The 17,401-nt window shown below is 39.3% G+C and overlaps 1 protein-coding gene across 1 annotated transcript in view; it reads right to left on the bottom strand.

Moving 5' to 3' along the window:
- Window positions 1-3,648: 3,648 nt before the first annotated feature.
- Window positions 3,649-17,401, bottom strand: part of LOC114550517 (mucin-19) — a 36,118-nt gene continuing 22,365 nt past the window's right edge. The window contains exons 32-47 of the mRNA XM_028571325.1: window positions 17,097-17,332; window positions 16,703-16,889; window positions 15,987-16,200; window positions 15,424-15,590; window positions 15,246-15,315; window positions 15,002-15,111; window positions 14,879-14,910; window positions 14,630-14,783; window positions 14,504-14,541; window positions 14,267-14,374; window positions 13,919-13,958; window positions 13,700-13,808; window positions 13,144-13,280; window positions 8,262-8,363; window positions 7,145-7,327; window positions 3,649-3,803 (exon numbers count right to left, since the gene is read on the bottom strand). Coding sequence (XP_028427126.1) covers window positions 3,649-3,803; window positions 7,145-7,327; window positions 8,262-8,363; window positions 13,144-13,280; window positions 13,700-13,808; window positions 13,919-13,958; window positions 14,267-14,374; window positions 14,504-14,541; window positions 14,630-14,783; window positions 14,879-14,910; window positions 15,002-15,111; window positions 15,246-15,315; window positions 15,424-15,590; window positions 15,987-16,200; window positions 16,703-16,889; window positions 17,097-17,332 — 2,042 coding nt within the window. The remainder of the gene's footprint in view (window positions 3,804-7,144; window positions 7,328-8,261; window positions 8,364-13,143; window positions 13,281-13,699; window positions 13,809-13,918; window positions 13,959-14,266; window positions 14,375-14,503; window positions 14,542-14,629; window positions 14,784-14,878; window positions 14,911-15,001; window positions 15,112-15,245; window positions 15,316-15,423; window positions 15,591-15,986; window positions 16,201-16,702; window positions 16,890-17,096; window positions 17,333-17,401) is intronic.

Here is a 17,401-nt window from a genome sequence, read left to right as displayed (position 1 = left end):
AACAAGCATACTGACATACACACACAAACACAAAAATATCTAGTAGTATGCATTCAAAAACCAAACAAAGGCCGTCATAGAAAAAATCAGTGCAGAAGTAAAATTTACATGCATAAATAAAAGTAGAATCAAATTGGGTCCAAAAAGTCCAAAAAAGGTGCCCCAGGATTCTTCCCATTTATGCTGATGTTTTGAAAACTTAGTAAAGTTTTCTGGTTAATGATAAGTTCATTGTCAGTGTGCAGTGTGATAGAGTATACATTTTGAAGAAGCTTAGAATTTAAGATTTGTTACAAAATTCACGTTGTTAGTCGGTTTTCTGATCACAATACAAACAATATAACAATATTTCATCAGTGCATCACAAAGACCTTAGTGCAAAATTATAAGAAGGGGAAAAACCAGAACAAATATTTACCTGACAGGAAGCAGTGGTCCTATGAGGGATGGGAAGGATGTGGTAAAGTAGCTGGCTCGCTGTACCTGGCAGGACTTTGTGCTTCAAGTCTTATCATAGGCAATCATCTGTAATCAGTAACCCAGCCACCATGTGAACTTGTTGATCATGTCAATAAAAAGCCCTCCAACCACTCCAGCACTCACACACACAGACACGCCCCCACAAACAAACCCAAATGTGACTGCTCAGGTTGGGTAATGTCCAGTAGCATGTATGTCTGAACAGCACCGGTAGGTTCAGAGGTTCGCCGATTGCAAACACGCACACTCACATTCATGGTCTGCGCACATTTGCACATCATCCTCTGTAAACATCATAAGCCTCCCAAATATCCATTCTTTGGTACAACAAACAGCCGCAGCGTGAAGCTGTCCAAAGCTTATTTTACAAGCCTGCTGTTTCTGTTAGTTTGCTGTTTTCAAAGACTGAAATGCTTTTCCTCTCCTGGAGAAATTCAGCTTTTGTAAGGCTGGGTGTTCCCAGAGGCCTGATCAAAGCCTTCCTGTCCTATTGATGGCCCCTAACAATGGCTTTCTCTCTGTCCTAATGGCTGAGTATCGTACATCAAATGGCCTGATCAGATTTGTTAAGAGTACATCAGAAAAAAAAAAAAAAAAACATGGAATTCTTTGCTAGCTGTATTTCATATTTGTGGTGTATTTCATATTTTCATTGCAGTAATACCATAGAGTTTAGCAGATTTATAGTTAAAGGGCAAGTTCACCCAAACTACAAAAAAAGTTTTCTTGCTTACTTCAATAAGTAATACATATATACTTGAATTATTTTTAAATCAACCTGCAACAGAACTAACCTCATGTGCCAAATGGTTTGTTAACACAGAACCGTCTGAGAAGCCGTCATTGGAAACTGTTTGGGAAAGGGCAGGCGCTTTAAAAAAATACCTTTTTCTATGGCCGATGTCAAGCGACTTTAATAGGCCCCGCAAAGCATCCCGGGAAGGCGGCGCTGCATTTGAAAAAGTGCTGCGCATCAAAAAAGCTGGCCAATGCCCCTCTTTATGCAAATTAATCCGCAGAACGTGACGCGACTATCCAATAGAAGTAGACGGAAATTTGACCTTTGTCGATCGGAAATGAAGACAGATTCAGCAACTGTATGGCCTATTTCTCGCTTAAAATGTTTTCAGAAACACGTTTCGGTGAACTATTTTTGTAAAATACGAGATCGTATTCTGACCGAGCCGCCATGATGATCGTTTTGAAATTCGGGAGTAACCAGACCCACGTGACGCGTTCGTCCAATCAGCTGCCGGTCAAGGGCGTGGCGCATCAACCATGGATGTATTACGTCGCGACACCACGCTTCAGTCGTGTCGCAAAAATGGATCCGTCAGACAGAAAGAAAAAAAAGAAAAATCTGAATCTAGGACAAACAAAAAAATGCAAGTTAAGATATTGGGCTAAAATACAGTATAAACAAATAAAATATAAATGAAGTGATATCATTTGTGTAGACAGTATTGCAAATTATTAAAACTGAATGTAAAGGGGAATGTGTCACTGCTGCGAAGCCAATTGCCCCTCTAGGGAGTACCTAGAGAACCTTTGAACCTTTGTCCATAGTAGGGACAAATAAAGTTCTACTTGACTTGACTTGAATGTGAAAAGTTATGTAGTAACGTGCATACTGAGAGGTGTTAACATTTCTCAAGTAAAAGTATATAAAGATTAAAAAAGTCAGTCCCTGAGCCTTGTGGTGCGGGAACGGATGCTGCGGCTGCAATGACAGGAAACAAAAGTGTTGATGCCTGCGCAGTATGCTCGTGTTGGCGTCTTTTATTGTGTGCAATCTAGCATCTACCACACTGACTGTAATGGTTCAGAGTATAGCATCACTTTCTACAGTGAGAAATAACCAATTAGGGTTTCTTAACCAAAAAAACAACACAACTGGAACCGAAATTGGGAAATTAACAACATTGGGAACCAAGATTACAGGTTTCCCTGACGTTGGCATGTAGCTACATGTAGTGGAATGACTGTTACGGAGTATAGCAGTAAAATTCCCAACAAGGCTTTAATGTTATGTCGGTTGAATGGGGTTGAAGCCCAAGTGTTGACACGTGTACTGGGTGCAATCTAGCATCTACCCAGCATCAGAGGATGTAATTTCTCTCAATTGTGGCCATTTTGAATCATCTCAATTTAAAAATATGTTAACTGTTATAGCACATTATCAAAGTGTATATTAATTGTTAATTATGTTGGATACATCGCTATGGTTTACTATTCTTTTGTGATTTGTAATTAATTCAAAAGTATGTTGAAATTTAAGGTTAGCCTTACAAGGAGAATTACATGTTGTAAGCCATGCTAGGTCTACCATTGAAGTTATGGGCTAAAATAGGGAAATTGTCAACTATGTTACCTTTCAACTACGTTACGCAGAAGTTCCAACTCATCATGAGTAAAATACTTTTTTCTTAAATGTGAAATTTACCCTCAATTTGAGCTGCCCACCTGTGATCGTATGACTCAGGACGGATGTTTAAAGGTGCCCTGCCACACAAAACATTGCATTCTTTGAAATATGTTAGGTCCATATGTGTTTGTGTTATGTGGTGAATGTGAAAATGAACTGCTACCTCCTCTGTCAGCTCTAGCCACTGAGAAGAAATAAGCAGAGAAATCAGGCCAATTACAAAAGCTGGTCAGTAGTGTTGCCTGAGCTCATTACTATTCATGAGCTCGCTCAGTTGCGCTGGGTAAAGGATGCTGATAGCCAGGCTCTCATTGGCTAGCTTTTAGCCAATCAGTGTCAAGCAGCTTAGCTCGTCGAATATTAATGAGAACTGGCACATATCGAGCTGAGTCTTCCTGCAGGCTTTCTATACCACACTAGAATGGCTTGAAACAAGGTAACCAAGGCATTTTTTTTCCACAAAAACTGTTAGAGTCCATGGTAGAACTTCAGACATTGCCACAAAGTAATGAAATACGTGTGGCAGGGCACCATTAAACCATGGCCAAGTTGAGTTTAATACTATACCAAAAGAAGATGCATACTTATATGCATATTTGGTTTATTTGATAGAATTCAGTATTCAGTAATTGCTTTAAATACGAAAAAAAATATGTTCAATTGGAGGGAATTTTAAATTTGAATACATTAGATTTTGATTTAGAAATCTGAAGGATACCTCCAGTCTGAGCTGTCAGTACTTTTCAGTGCAGTATGCTGCAGGCTCGGCACTCCCAGCTGGTGATGTGCTTGTAGGTGTGGTGTCTGATCTTGAGGTCAAAGCACTGCAGAGTCACTGCTCTCCTGTCTGAACTCAACTCCTGACAGCATCTGCCCTTCTGCTCCACCTGCAGGTCACCTTGTATCACGACAGAGAGAGAGGAAATGTGTTAATGTAATTTAGAGTTAAAAATAAAGGAAAGTCTCTCAAATTCACACAGGACTGAAGGAAAAAAATAAGTCCTCAGTATGACCACTAAAAACCTCAAAATGTGTTAATTGGCTGTGCCATAACTATTGCTATTCATAAGTGACAGGGATATATTTCTTACCTGGGCTGACACACACATTGGCCCTGACACACAGGTATCTGATTGAAGGTGGTACAGTTGTCTACGGTAACACTGATACTGGTCACCTTCGGAGCACACCTCTGGTTACCTGGAGTCAGGGGAAATTAATACGGGCAGCAATGTGATGTGTGGGATCAAAACACTTAGGAAAATTGGAAGATGTTTTCCTCTTTATCAAGTTTTGAATGCAGGAATGCCCCACAATGGTTAAATTGTTGGAACTGATACGTCGAACTTATACAAACTGAAATTGTAAATGCCTTCAATATTTTAGATTTTGACTTGACTTACATGTCAAGTAGCAGTGTTGATCTTTCCAATTTCTGTCCTGGTGAATAAATCACAAAAGCTAAATGTCAAGTGTTGTTCTACTTATTCTTTAAACACTTAACTATGGATTGGTTCCTTGGTTCCAGTGTATCAGCTTTTGTTTTCAAAAAGCTAGAGTTGGGTCAATTTCCGGTGTACGAGGCTAAACTGGTTGGATTTTATGCTAACCGGTTGAACCGGCATTTGTCACTTTGACACCTTCTGGAAAATTAAATTAGCAACCTGTGCCATCCAATTTGTATTTTAAGCAGTGTTGAGCAGTAACGTTACTAGTTTTAGTAGCTTAGCTCTTTTATTGATCAAGTAGTGCAGTAGCATCCACACAAACTACATTTTCAGATTAAACATTACACTAATTGGTAATTATTGGTAATTAAAAAGAGATAAACAAAAATTATTTTAAAGCATATCCAGCTTATCATATTGCATTTACTGTTAAAGGTTCCATATTATGCAAATCTTCAGGTTCCTACTTGTATTTTTAGTGTCTCCTAACATGTTTATTGCCATGCGGCCAGAGGGGGCGAGTCTTCTGCTTACATCCTCAGAGAACTGTCAACTTGTGTATCTGGGACAATGGCATGGCGTAGCTACATCGCCATCGCCTAAAAAAAGGCTATGGCTAATGTGTTAGCAATTTACCAATCCAGCAGACAAGGAGCAACATTATCAAGCCTGCCTTTCGAGTTCAATAGGCCTATATATATATATATATATATATATATATATTAAAGGGTGACGAGATCTCGTTTTACGAGATCTCGCGAGATTAAAACGTGACGAGATTTCTCGTCGAGGTGAAAAGTTGTCTCGTGAGGCGATGTGATGTCAGCGTGATGGAGCGTGAAATTACTATTGAAGATCCCCCTGCAACTTTTAAATCATTTGTGTGCAAACATTTTGGTTTTCCTGCGGAAATAATAAACGGCGAAAGAGTGACAGACAAGACGAACACAATATGTAAACATTGTAAGAAAAAAATGCCGTATACCGCGGCTAACACGAGCACTATGCAAAAACACTTACAGCACCACCACAGCTCTCTACTAACTACTGCACCCGCGACGAAAACATTAAAAGGGCAAACAACTCTAAAAGCCTTTGCATCTCTGCAAATAATTGCCGTGCAAGAGCCACGGCAATAACGAGGGACATAGGCGATTTCATTGCAGCTGATATGAGGCCATTTTCTGTGGTGGAAAATGTCGGATTTCGGCAACTCCTAAATATCCTTTGCTGTCTCCACTTGCCAAAGCATACCTTTCCATCCCTGCTACCTCTGTTCCAAGTGAGTGTGTTTTTTCTACTGCAGGAGACATAGTTACTGCCCAAAGGTCTCAACTGCTGCCAGAAATAGTCGACATGCTTATATTCTTGAAAAAGAACATGACCATATCTTAGGCTGTTCTGTGTAGTTTATCTTATAGAAAAAAATTGTTTCTGTTTGCACTTGTAGTTTTGAGAGAGCAGTACTTTGGTTATTGATACACTTACTGTTTGCATTTAAAGTTTTTCTGTTATTTACACATTTATTTTATTTACACATACTGTTTATTTTTTTTTGTTCGATTTGTGGAAAGGAGTTAGATTTCTCATGTGAAATTGTACAAGGCAGAAGCCAGTTGGTAGAGTTTATACAAAACATTTTGCAGTGTTTGCACATCCTTTACTGCATATTATTCATTAAAATAGTAAAAAAAAAGTTAAATAACATTCATCATTAATAGTTGATTTCAAAATGCACACAAATTGTTTTGCATTTTGTGATTTTTCAGTTGAATAAAAAACTATTTTCCATTCATATATTTCATCATTGAGGATTTCTTTAAAAAAAAATTTTAAATCTCGTCTCGTCTCGTTCTCGTGAACCCAATCTCGTGATGTGTCTCGTCTCGTGGAGTAAGCGTCTCGTCACACCCCTAATATATATATATATATATATATATATATATATATATATATATATATATATAGAAATATATATGCTTTGATTTTAAGGTTGGTCTTATAGAGTGTAATTTGGCCACAAATCCTTTTTTATTTTATTTTGAACATTGCAATATGTAGGCAATTACATTTTGATGTCTTAAAGCTACATTAATATATTTTGGCCACTAGGAGACAGAAGAGCACTAACACAAACAGACAGACAGTCCTGACATTTAAAAAACACATTATCACATTAAAAGGCTATGGCTAATGTGTCAGCAAGCACATTAAAAAACAAGCACTTTAGTGAACATACATTGACGGTCCCCTCTGTCCCATAGGATTACATTGCAGCCCGATACTAAATTGTCACACATAAATCACTTTAAAGCTGTAAGATGAAACAATTCTATCTTTTATGGAATGCTGTTTTATTCAATAATAAATAAATGAATAAATTAATTAATAAATACATGAATAAATAAATAAATATGCCTTTGAAATACATCATGAAATAAATAAATGAGGTAATAAATACATGAAAAAATTTAAATATTCATATAAAAATGAATCACTTAGTTAAATAAATATATTAAAAGGTTTTACTTTTAATTATTTCATGGTACTTTTATTTCCTAAATCCACATTTAGTTATATTTATGAAGTAAACAAACAGCAGTTAATATTTTCAGCATGATATCTTTGTAAAAAAATGAGGTGTAGTGCTACTGCTACACTGTGCCATTACCACAATTGGTTCACTATAAAAGCAGCACAGTACTTTGGCAATAGAGAATCTGTGTTGTTCACTTGAAATACTTGCATTGTTGCCTACCCCAAACACCTTAAATAGTGCTTTCATCGTCACCGTCTTCTTTGTTTTTGCCAGTGCTGATGTTGGCGTGTCCATTTTCCACCGTGTTACCCTCTAGTCCATTTTCTTCAGCCTGATTCCTCAGTGTTAACTTCTTCTGTCTCTTGACAACTGTGCGGTAGACGCCTCTCCAGGGCATGTTAGAGAGGAAGTAGAGTCCAGTTTTTTTTGTTAGTTCTGAACAAAAAATGATTCTATCAAGTGAAACTGCTATACTATAGTACCAAACAACTGTGGGATTAGCGAGAAAGTCACTGAAAGAAAAAGAGAGCTGTAAGTGCTAGTGTAGGTTAAATGTAAAGAGGATAATTAGCTGCTGTAATGAATATCTGTGATCTTGAGTAACCACGATTCGATGACTTGAAAATATAAGCCATCACCCAAGTCTATATGAAGGTAAATATGGTGCAAAATACGAGCTCTTGCAGCACCCTACTAGGGCTTAGTTGGGGTCAGCAGCAATACCTTTCACTCAGTCTGGGCAAACATGTGTCTTTTAATCTTAATATCTATCTAACAACAACTTTGTCTCATAGCCCCTAGTCTCGCATTGCCAGACCTTCGTCCACAGCGCTGTGGAGGAGGGTCTGGCAAGTCCACACAGCATTCCGGTATGGGAGAAAAACGTGCTCTGGTTTATTGGCATTTCTTTAAACCAATTGCAAACATCTTGAGCCGTACGGAGCAACAGCGCCTCGGCAAAATAGCCTCGGGAAGGAACTTCAAAAGTTGTTTTAGTCGTGCAACAGAAAACTCAGATTGGACAGATAGTCCAGCTATCTGTCTGGATTTACCCTGCAGAGATCTGAGAAAAGGTTAATCATAGTCCTCACGCATCGACCAGAGTTTAAAATGCCCCCATAAAGAAAGCCCAGGGCAACGGACATCAGGGCTAAAGAGTGAAATCCAGCAGAATTTCCATCGAAAACGGAGCAATAAATAAATCCACCGGAGTTTAAAATGCCAACACAAAGAAAGAGGAAGGTGACTGACATCCGGCCGAAATGAGGGACATCTGGCGGAATTTACGGCGGCACCTGAACAATCCCAGAAATGAAACATTGTCAATATTATAGACTCTACCTTCTTTTTTTTTTAAAGCTGCACATACCCATTTCGAAGCTGCCATCTATAACCCCTATGAGGGAGCTGGGGACATTAAAGCGCCTCTCAATCTGGGTGATGGAGCTCTTGATATAGGCTCCACCAAAGGCTTTGGAAAAGAATACAAATGCCAGAGAGGCCAGGAAGAACTGGAAACATACAAACACACACACAATAAGCATGTTGGAGGAACCTGTTTGATTTTTTCAATTCAATTAAATTCAATTTTATTTATAGTATCAAATCATAACAAGAGTTATCTCGAGACACTTTACAGATAGAGTAGGTCTAGACCACAGTCTATAATTTACAAAGCCCCAACAATTACAGTAATTCCCTCAAGAGCAAGCAGCGCGACAGTGGCGAGGAAAAACTCCCTCTTGGGAAGAAACCTCGGACAGACCCAGGCTCTTGGTAGGCGGTGTCTGACGGGCCGGTTGGGGGTGTGATGAACAGTGGCGATAATAGTCACATTAATAATGGAACAGTGACTTCAAATGGTAGTCGTAGTAGTTCATGTCATATCAGGGCGCTGCAGGGCGTTACAGGATGTAGCGTGGCCCAGCAGAGCATGGATGGACGAGGCAGGAAGCTGCAGGGTTCAGCAGGAAGCAGCAGGGTTCAGCAGGAAGCTGCAGGGTTCAGCAGGAAGCAGCATGACATTGCAGGGCACCGCTGAGCTCAGCAGGGAGTGCAGCAGGACCATGGCGACAGCTGCAACCAGGATCTTGGTGCCAACGTTCTCCAAGGAAATACGCTGGGGGAAAAAACATAAGGACTCCGGGGAGTAAACTCCCCAGAAGCTAGGATTAGTAACAAGCACTTCTGGGACGGGATACACACAAATGGTAATAGAAAGGGAGAGGAGAGAGCAGCTCAGTGTGTCAAAGGAAGGAAGGAAGTCCCCCGGCAGTCTAAAACTATAACAGCGTAACTAAGAGAGACAGGACATAAGGAGAGGTAGCCTGTTCGGGCTTTGAACTCTCCCCTGCCGGATCGGGCTGTGATTAGGTTATTATTAGGTTTAGTTAAAAGGGTTATCTATGGGGCCATTATTGTAGCAAAACTATTTGCAAATGTGTGTATAGAGTTGAGCAACTGTATCTCAATCCATGTGTGCGTATTCAAACATGTAAAATGGAAATGTGAAAAATAAGTCATCGGTTACAACTCAGTAAGCATCTCAATCGACTGTCTTTTTACATGTGACTTTTGCTACACTTCTGTCATGGCAGAGATCTACACATCGTTTTGTCTACACGTTTACAAATGACAGTACACTTGTCAATCTGATTTCTTTAGACATGTGTAAATCTGATTACGCACACACACTGAGATACAGTTGCACAACTCTCCACACAGACTTAAAAATAGTTTTGCTACAGTATAATACTGAAACCCGCAATTACCGCTTAGGCTGATTCTCAGAATATCTTTTAAATGGTGAAACTGAGTGCCGTAGCCTATTGCAAAACATGATAACCTTGGTAATAATCTTTCCGCAATGAGAGGATTAATCTACTTTTTTGCAGTTTGACTTTTGCAATGGAATGGAATGGAATGTTTTTAAATGAGGCCTTTGAATGACTGTATTAACACAGACTCCTCCTCCCATGAAGGATTAGGATCACACACAAGACCTACAGTACTTCATACCTGCTTTCAACACTGATTGGATTTACTTTCATTTAGATTAGATTGGTTTGAATGTAATCTAATGTAAAACATGTTTGATTCTTATCTTCATTTTGACATCATGATAGACAAAGATTTATTGATACAATACAAAGTCTGGGTTGTGGAGAAATGTTTAGTGAAATCTTAAATCTTTCTTTGCGTTACCAGTAAATCATACTTGTGTGTGCAGCCAGCCGTATCCTTACCACAAAGATATTAGAGATTAAAAGGGATTCACACTCGGCTGTAGGTCATAAACTATTCTGTTAATATGTTACAAGAACAGATGAGGCTCCACAGGTATACAAAATTTAATTTTCACCAGAGTAATAAATCAATGTTATCAACCCATATTAACTGCTACTGACCTGATAATGTCAAACACTCTTTTAAACTAATCTGTTCTCATTCCATGAACAAGCAAAAACATGAAAAAACTTTTCATGTATTCAAACTCTCATTTAATTTCAAAGCCTCACATTTTATCGGATCAAGAGAAAAATTAGGCTTTTTTTTGCTAATGCTTTCCCATCATCAGGTGCACTATTTGTCTTTCACAGATTATACTTACAGAGAAATGAAATAACAAGACAACTGGGTAAAGAAAATCTGTACAATGATATTTAAAAACTTGGCACAATCACATATCCATTTGTGTTCACAAACATGGATTTAAAAGATGAAGGCTGTACATGAAGTAGTGAGTGATATTCCCTGACAATTTTAAATACTAAGTAAGGGTAACATTTTACCGACCTTGAAGTTGGAGCAGCAAGCTGTGTTTTTATAGACTCTACACTCACAATGCTGCTGTGTGCTCAACGGAAAGGAGTTAGAAAAACACACCGCCAAAGGAACTGCAGAAAGACACCAAGATTATGAGCATTCATCTGATTTTATCAAATCGATTTCTATAAAATATACAACATGTCAAAATGAACTACTTTCTTCCTTACCAATTTATTCTATTTTGTGTAAAATAAGGTAACAGGTTAACAATGTCAGTGTGTGTAGCAGTGTGATGTTATAAGAATTGTCCCCAACCTAAAGGTACTTTATTTGTCACATACACGTACATGTAGCGAAATTCATTCTCTGCATTTAACCCATCCCTCAAGGGAGCAGTGGGCAGCCAATGACAGCGCCCGGGGACCAACTCCAGATCTGAGCCAGTGCCTTGATCAAGGGTACTGACTGGAGAACCTAGTACATGCTTTTGATGGTGGGAGAAACCGGAGCACCCGGAGGAAACCCACGCAAACATGGGGAGAACATGCAAACTCCACACAGAAAGGCCCCGGAACGACCTGGATTCGAACACAGAACCTTCTTGGACCTTGAACCTTCACACTCACACATCCTCCTCTGTGAACATCATAAGCTTCCCAAATATCCATCCTTTTGTACGCACAACAAACAGCAGCAGCATGAAGCTATCCAAAGCTTATTTTACAGGCCTGCTGTTTCTGTTAGTTTGCTGTTTTCAAAGACTGAAATGCTTTTCCTCTCCTGGAGAAATTCAGCTTTTGTAAAGCTGGGTGCTCCCAGGCCTGATCAAAGCCTTCCTGTCCTATTGATGGCCCCTAACAATGGCTTTCTCTCTTTGTCCTAATCGCGCATCACATCACCTAATTACATTTGTTAGAGTACATCAGATATTAAAAATACCCAGAACATGAGATTTTTTACCAGCTATATTTCATATTTGCTAATTCATATTTTCATTGCAGTAATGCCATAGAGAGTTTAGCAAATTTACAGTTAAAGGGCAAGTTTACACAAACTACAAAAATATTTTCTTGCTTACTTCGATTGGTAATAGTTGATTTTTTTTAAATCAACCTGCATCACCATTTTGAATGTTATCACTCCACTAAATGGGTGTTACCAGTGGTTATCAGCCTCAAAGATATGGCTTAGAAGGGGCCTGCTACACCTACTAGTAGGTTCAGAAGGCTGTTATCATCTATTCATGTGGTAATGGTCGCTGTTAGTGTGGTCAGGACCCCTTGGCGTCACTTTTTTTGTTGCTCTAAAAGAGTCTTGTAAATTCTTCTAAACCAAAAGCTACATAATGTTCCAGCAGGAATGTGATCCGGAATTAGGAAGCAATTATCAACAACACTGGCAACCAAGCGAGCGAGAGACACTGCAGTAACGTTTTTTGAATGGTGTAGAAGCCCAAGTGTTGACGCCTGCGCAATGACAGGTATCAGGTGTGATCTAGCATCTACCCAGCATCAGAGGAGTTTGAATACATTCTAATGTGTGTCCTCTCACTTGAAAAAAATATTTTATCAATAATAATATTGTAATTGTCAAGGTATATATTAGTTGACTGTTAACTATGTTGTGGTTCTAATTCAAAAATATGTTGAAATTAATGGTTGACCTACATGTTGCTAGCCATGGTAGGGCTACCATTGAAGTTATGGGCTAAAATAGGGAAACTGCAACTATCTATGTTACCTGTCAACTAGTTTACCCAGAAGTTCCAATTCATAAGCAACAACATTTGAGCAGTTCACTCAGGACTTCGGATCGATCACTCAGGACGGACGTTAGAGCCAGGTCCAAGTTGGGTTTAATACTACACTAAAAGAAGATGCATACTACAAACTTTGGTGATGAGAAATGTATATGGTTTATTTGATAGGAAACAGATTCAGTAATTGCTTCAGTTGGAGGATGGATGGATTTTTCATTAAAATTGAATACATTTGATTTGGAAATGTAAAGGATACATTACAAAATGTTATTCTTGGCTCCGCTCTAAGCTGCCAGTACTGTAAGGTTAGCCTTACAAGGAAAATTGCATGTTGTAAGCCATGAAGTTATGGGCTAAAATTGGGAAATTGTTAACTATGTTACCTTTCAACTAGGTTACCCAGAAGTTCCAACTCATCATGAGTAAAATACTTTTTTCTTAATGTGAAATTTACCCTAAATTAGAGCTGCCCACCTGTGATCGTATGACTCTGGATGGATGTTTAAACCAGGTCCAAGTTTGGTTTAATACAACACCGAAAGAAGACACATACTTATATGCATATTTGATTTATTTGATTGAAAACAGATTCAGTAATTGGGATTTTCGATTAGTAATGCATTAAATTTGAATACATTAGATTTCAATTTGGAAATCTGAAGGATACCTCCAGTCTGAGCTGTCAGTACTTTTCAGCCCAGAATGCTGCAGGCTCGGCACTCACAGCTGGTGATGTGCTTGTAGGTGAAAGGTCTGATTGTGCGGTCAAAGCACTGCAGAGTTACTGGTCTCTTCTCTGAGCTCAACTCCTGACAGCATCCGCACTTCTGCTCCACCTGCAGCTCACCGTGTAACACGACACTGTTGCAATGAGCCAAGGCACGGGGGGTGGGGGAGGGAGAGAGAGACAAGATGTGTTATTGTAATTTCACCAAGGCAAGGCAAGGCAATTTTGTTTATATAGCACATTTCAACAACAGGTTAATTCAAAGTGATTTACATAACAAATTACAGAGCAATTAAAAACAAATAAAAAATGTAAAATAGATAAAATATGAGAATAAAATTCACAGTGCAGTATAAGAAATGAAAGAAAGACAACATCAAAAAGAAAGGTCTGAGACAGACAGAGGCAGGAATAGAGATGTGTTATTGTGTCCTTAACCAGAGTTCAAATTCAGGAAAGTCTCTAAATTCGACATGGGAGTCCTCAGTATGAACACTAAAAACCTAAAAATGTGTTAACTGCTATTCATAAGTGACAGGGATATATTTCTTACCTGGGCTGAGACACACATTGGCCCTGACACACAGGTATCTGCATGACGGTGGTACACTTGTCTACGGTAACACTGATATTGGTCACCTTTGGAGCACACCTCTGGTTACCTGGAGTCAGGGGAAATTAATACGGGAGGCAACGTGATGTGTGGGAGCAAAACACTTAGGAAAATGTGAAGATGCCGTTTTCCTCTTTATCAAGTTAAGATTTGACTTACATGTAAAGCAGCAGTGTTGATCATCCCAAATTCTGTCCTCCTGGGGAATAGATCACAACAGCTAAATGGTAAATGTTTGTTGTGCTACCTATTCTTTACACACTTACATATGGCTTGGTTCTAGTGTATCAGCTTTTGTTTAAAATCCCTTTTCACATGGTTAACTAGCCCCGCCTTCACCTTTTACATTTCATTATGTACCCCGTCTAGCAATTTTTTTTTTACATAAATATTAATGAAAAACTTGCTTTAGCTGGTGGGAATTGCAGTAATACACGAGTTATGACTGTAGAATAAGACTTGTAAGATGTTACAGTTATGAGTTTTAAGCAACAGTGTGTGCAGTACCTCCTGACACTCTACTGTGGGACAGACTCTAGTCTCAGTCTGAATACCCGCTATGCTGCAGTTATATGACATGCAGGGATGGGCGGCATCCGTCCATCTGTCTCCAACCTACACACACAATGACAAATATGACAAGACACAACAGTACAATGATTCATTCCAATGTAAAGTCTGAAAATGTGTTTTTAGGGAGAAGAAGCACCTGCCTTTACTGCCATCAGATTAGACACAACATACCTTGTATGTTTTTCCTTGATAACTGCACGTCTTCTCAACTGAAAAATGAATGGTGGCGGAATCACGTGAGGAAAAGAAGGTCTCTAAACCAATTATTGTAAAGTATTATGACGTGCCAGTGCTTACCACAAATCTGATCACCACAGCAAGAGGTGTTTACCAGCACAGCATTGGGGCGACAGGTGACAAGTGGCACAGGAGGTTTTGGAAAACACTTTTCTGTGCGAGTCTGGTTGTTGCATGTACACATATTACAGCCGGACTGCCATACCTCACCAGGCTGGAAGACAGGTATAGAAATACTTTTTCAATCTGGAATCCAATCTAGAGGCAGAGATTTTACTATTTCGGCACTGATGAGACAGAGATACTCACCAGTTTGGGCTCACCGAGTGGTCCTTTACAATCTGATGGAAGAGCCACAAACTCTACATTAACACTTGTTATGACAACATATGTCTAGGTGTGAGTGTCAGCCTTATAGGCCATGTTACTCACAGGCACAGTCAGACACACAGATGTCAGAGTGATTTCCTGCCCTGAAGAGGCCGCTGGGACAAAAACAACCAGCCTTGTTTTTCTCGAGGGAGGCTCCTGGATATTGTCTCCTGTATAGCCAAAACAGAAGACAAATAGAAATGGTGGAACTCTTGACAGGGGAACATTTTGGATTTAATAAAGTGAGAAACAAATGTCACAACGAGTGTAAGGGTGTTATTTAGTAAAAGTAAACTTTGCAAACCCTCCATCGCAGAAGTCATCCAGCTTGTTATGACATTCTCTGTAAGCCAATCCTTTTGGACATGTCACATCTGAAACATGAACAAGAACAAGTTATCATTGAAATTTTTAATCAAAACATCATTTCAGGTCCATAAAACACAAATGTGTGCAAAAACATTGCAAGATACTGTACATACCACAGCCTCCATTAGTCAGTACTCTCCAGTCAATACAGAAACCAGCCTTCTTGCATTCATCAGCAGCTTGTTCTAGTGAAGAGCAAGGACCATTTCTGCATGAATCAAACTCACAGTTCTTCTTTGTAGAGTTCAGATTCACATACCTTCTGCAATTTGAAAAGACTCTGAGGAAACAGAATAGGATAGATTGTAAGTCAATAGTTAAAGAATATACCAATATACAACATACAACAACTCAAAACATACACAGAGAGACAGACAGCCAAGGTAAAACAACATTGAAAATACAAGAAACAATATAGAAAACTAGCATATGTTTTCTACGGTGGTAATAGGTGGTTGCTAGGTCACTACTAAGTGGTTGCTTGGAGGTAGTTAAGCTGTAGCTCGGATATATGGGGTGACTCTGGGTGGTTGCTAGTATGTGTCTGCATTAGTCACTGAAGTAGCTCTTAACTAAAGGACAATATTTGTGCCTCTCTTTCATGATATACAGTGTGAGCAAACACACTAATTCTCAATTCTACCACCAATTCCCTAAAGAGTTGTGTGTAGCTTACGGGTGGTCTAGCAGATCGCATAGTCTGGTCGCAGGGCAGGGGGTTGGAGGGGATGGGATAGGGGGTACATAGTCACAAGGTCTGTCCCTTGGTGCAGAAGCACAGGCTGGCTTCAGCGGGTCAGCGTACACCCAGTCATAGGCCGTCTTATCACAGCAGCTGTCTTTCTCGATCTTCCCTCCTTTACGGATACACGATCCACCACCACATACACCTGGAGAGAAGATGGAGAGCTGAGATCTGAAGTCTAACATACACATTTACATTTGAATTGACATAAACACTCTATCTACAGCTTTTAGCCACATTTAGCACATTTTTATGTTTCTCTGGCCCACATGTAGACCATATAAACTGTATGCAGACATTCCAGCAAACAATCCTCAAAAATGCAGCATATATGCTATCTAAAAAAAACAGAAAGTGGCTGGTGAAAAAAAGTAGGGGTAAAATGTGAGCAAGCAAACTGGGTCACAGACAACAAGTTTCTTTGGAATTAAGGTTTCTGTCTGCCATCTAGTGGTCAGAAAGTATTTAACACAGCTTTAAGCAAAACATACTGTTTGGCTTTTTTAGCCTATAAACACATTAAGCAGCATGTTTTGAATTGTTTTTGCATTAACTGAAATTCTACACACAAACACCTACTGTTAAAATGGATATACAATATGCACTTCACCACACACATGGACCATCCATTTTAATCCATTACCCACCACATTGTCCCTGGGTGTTGTTGATGAAGTGCTCCATAGCCAGACTGACCCCCAGGTTATAATGCGGACTGAGGGAGACATAAGAGCGGACCTCTGGGATGTAGATTGACACTATGTACCCCGTGGTCTCAAACCTCAACCCATGCTCCTCATATGGCGGCTCAATGGTTACCTTGTTCAGAGTGGCCTAGGGCAGATTTGATCAATAGCAAGCCAGATTGCTCATTCTTTCAATAGAGTATAATATTCTTAAATAGTAGAGCTTAAGTAAAAAAACATTCTTTATCAAAGAAAATGATTATCAGCATCTTTCTAGCCAAATAGCAAATATATTGTTTAAGGAGCAAAGGTGACATAACATACTATAAATAAATACAGATGTATTGTATCCTACCTTAACCATATTGGGAAGGATACTGAGTGTAGCTATGTTGTTCTGATATTTCAGGATGATGCCTTTAGCACAGGAGCCTTGGAGGCCCTGCACACAGTAGAAGTTGTCCACAGCAATGGTCAGATTATGACGTGGGGTCTGCTCCTCCACCAGGATGTAAGTGCAATCGTCCAGGAAATCAAAGTATACACCTTGGAAAGAGGTGTAGTGTGGATCTCCAGATAGCTCACAGCGACCTAGGGAGGGTAAGAGGTGATTTTAGTAGGTATGGACAGAAAACAAGAAATCTATTTAAAAAAAAAGAA

Source organism: Perca flavescens, chromosome 23 (assembly GCF_004354835.1).
Source record: "Perca flavescens isolate YP-PL-M2 chromosome 23, PFLA_1.0, whole genome shotgun sequence".
In the NCBI taxonomy this organism is placed as follows: domain Eukaryota; kingdom Metazoa; phylum Chordata; class Actinopteri; order Perciformes; family Percidae; genus Perca; species Perca flavescens.
This window is presented reverse-complemented; position numbering and strand designations above follow the sequence as displayed.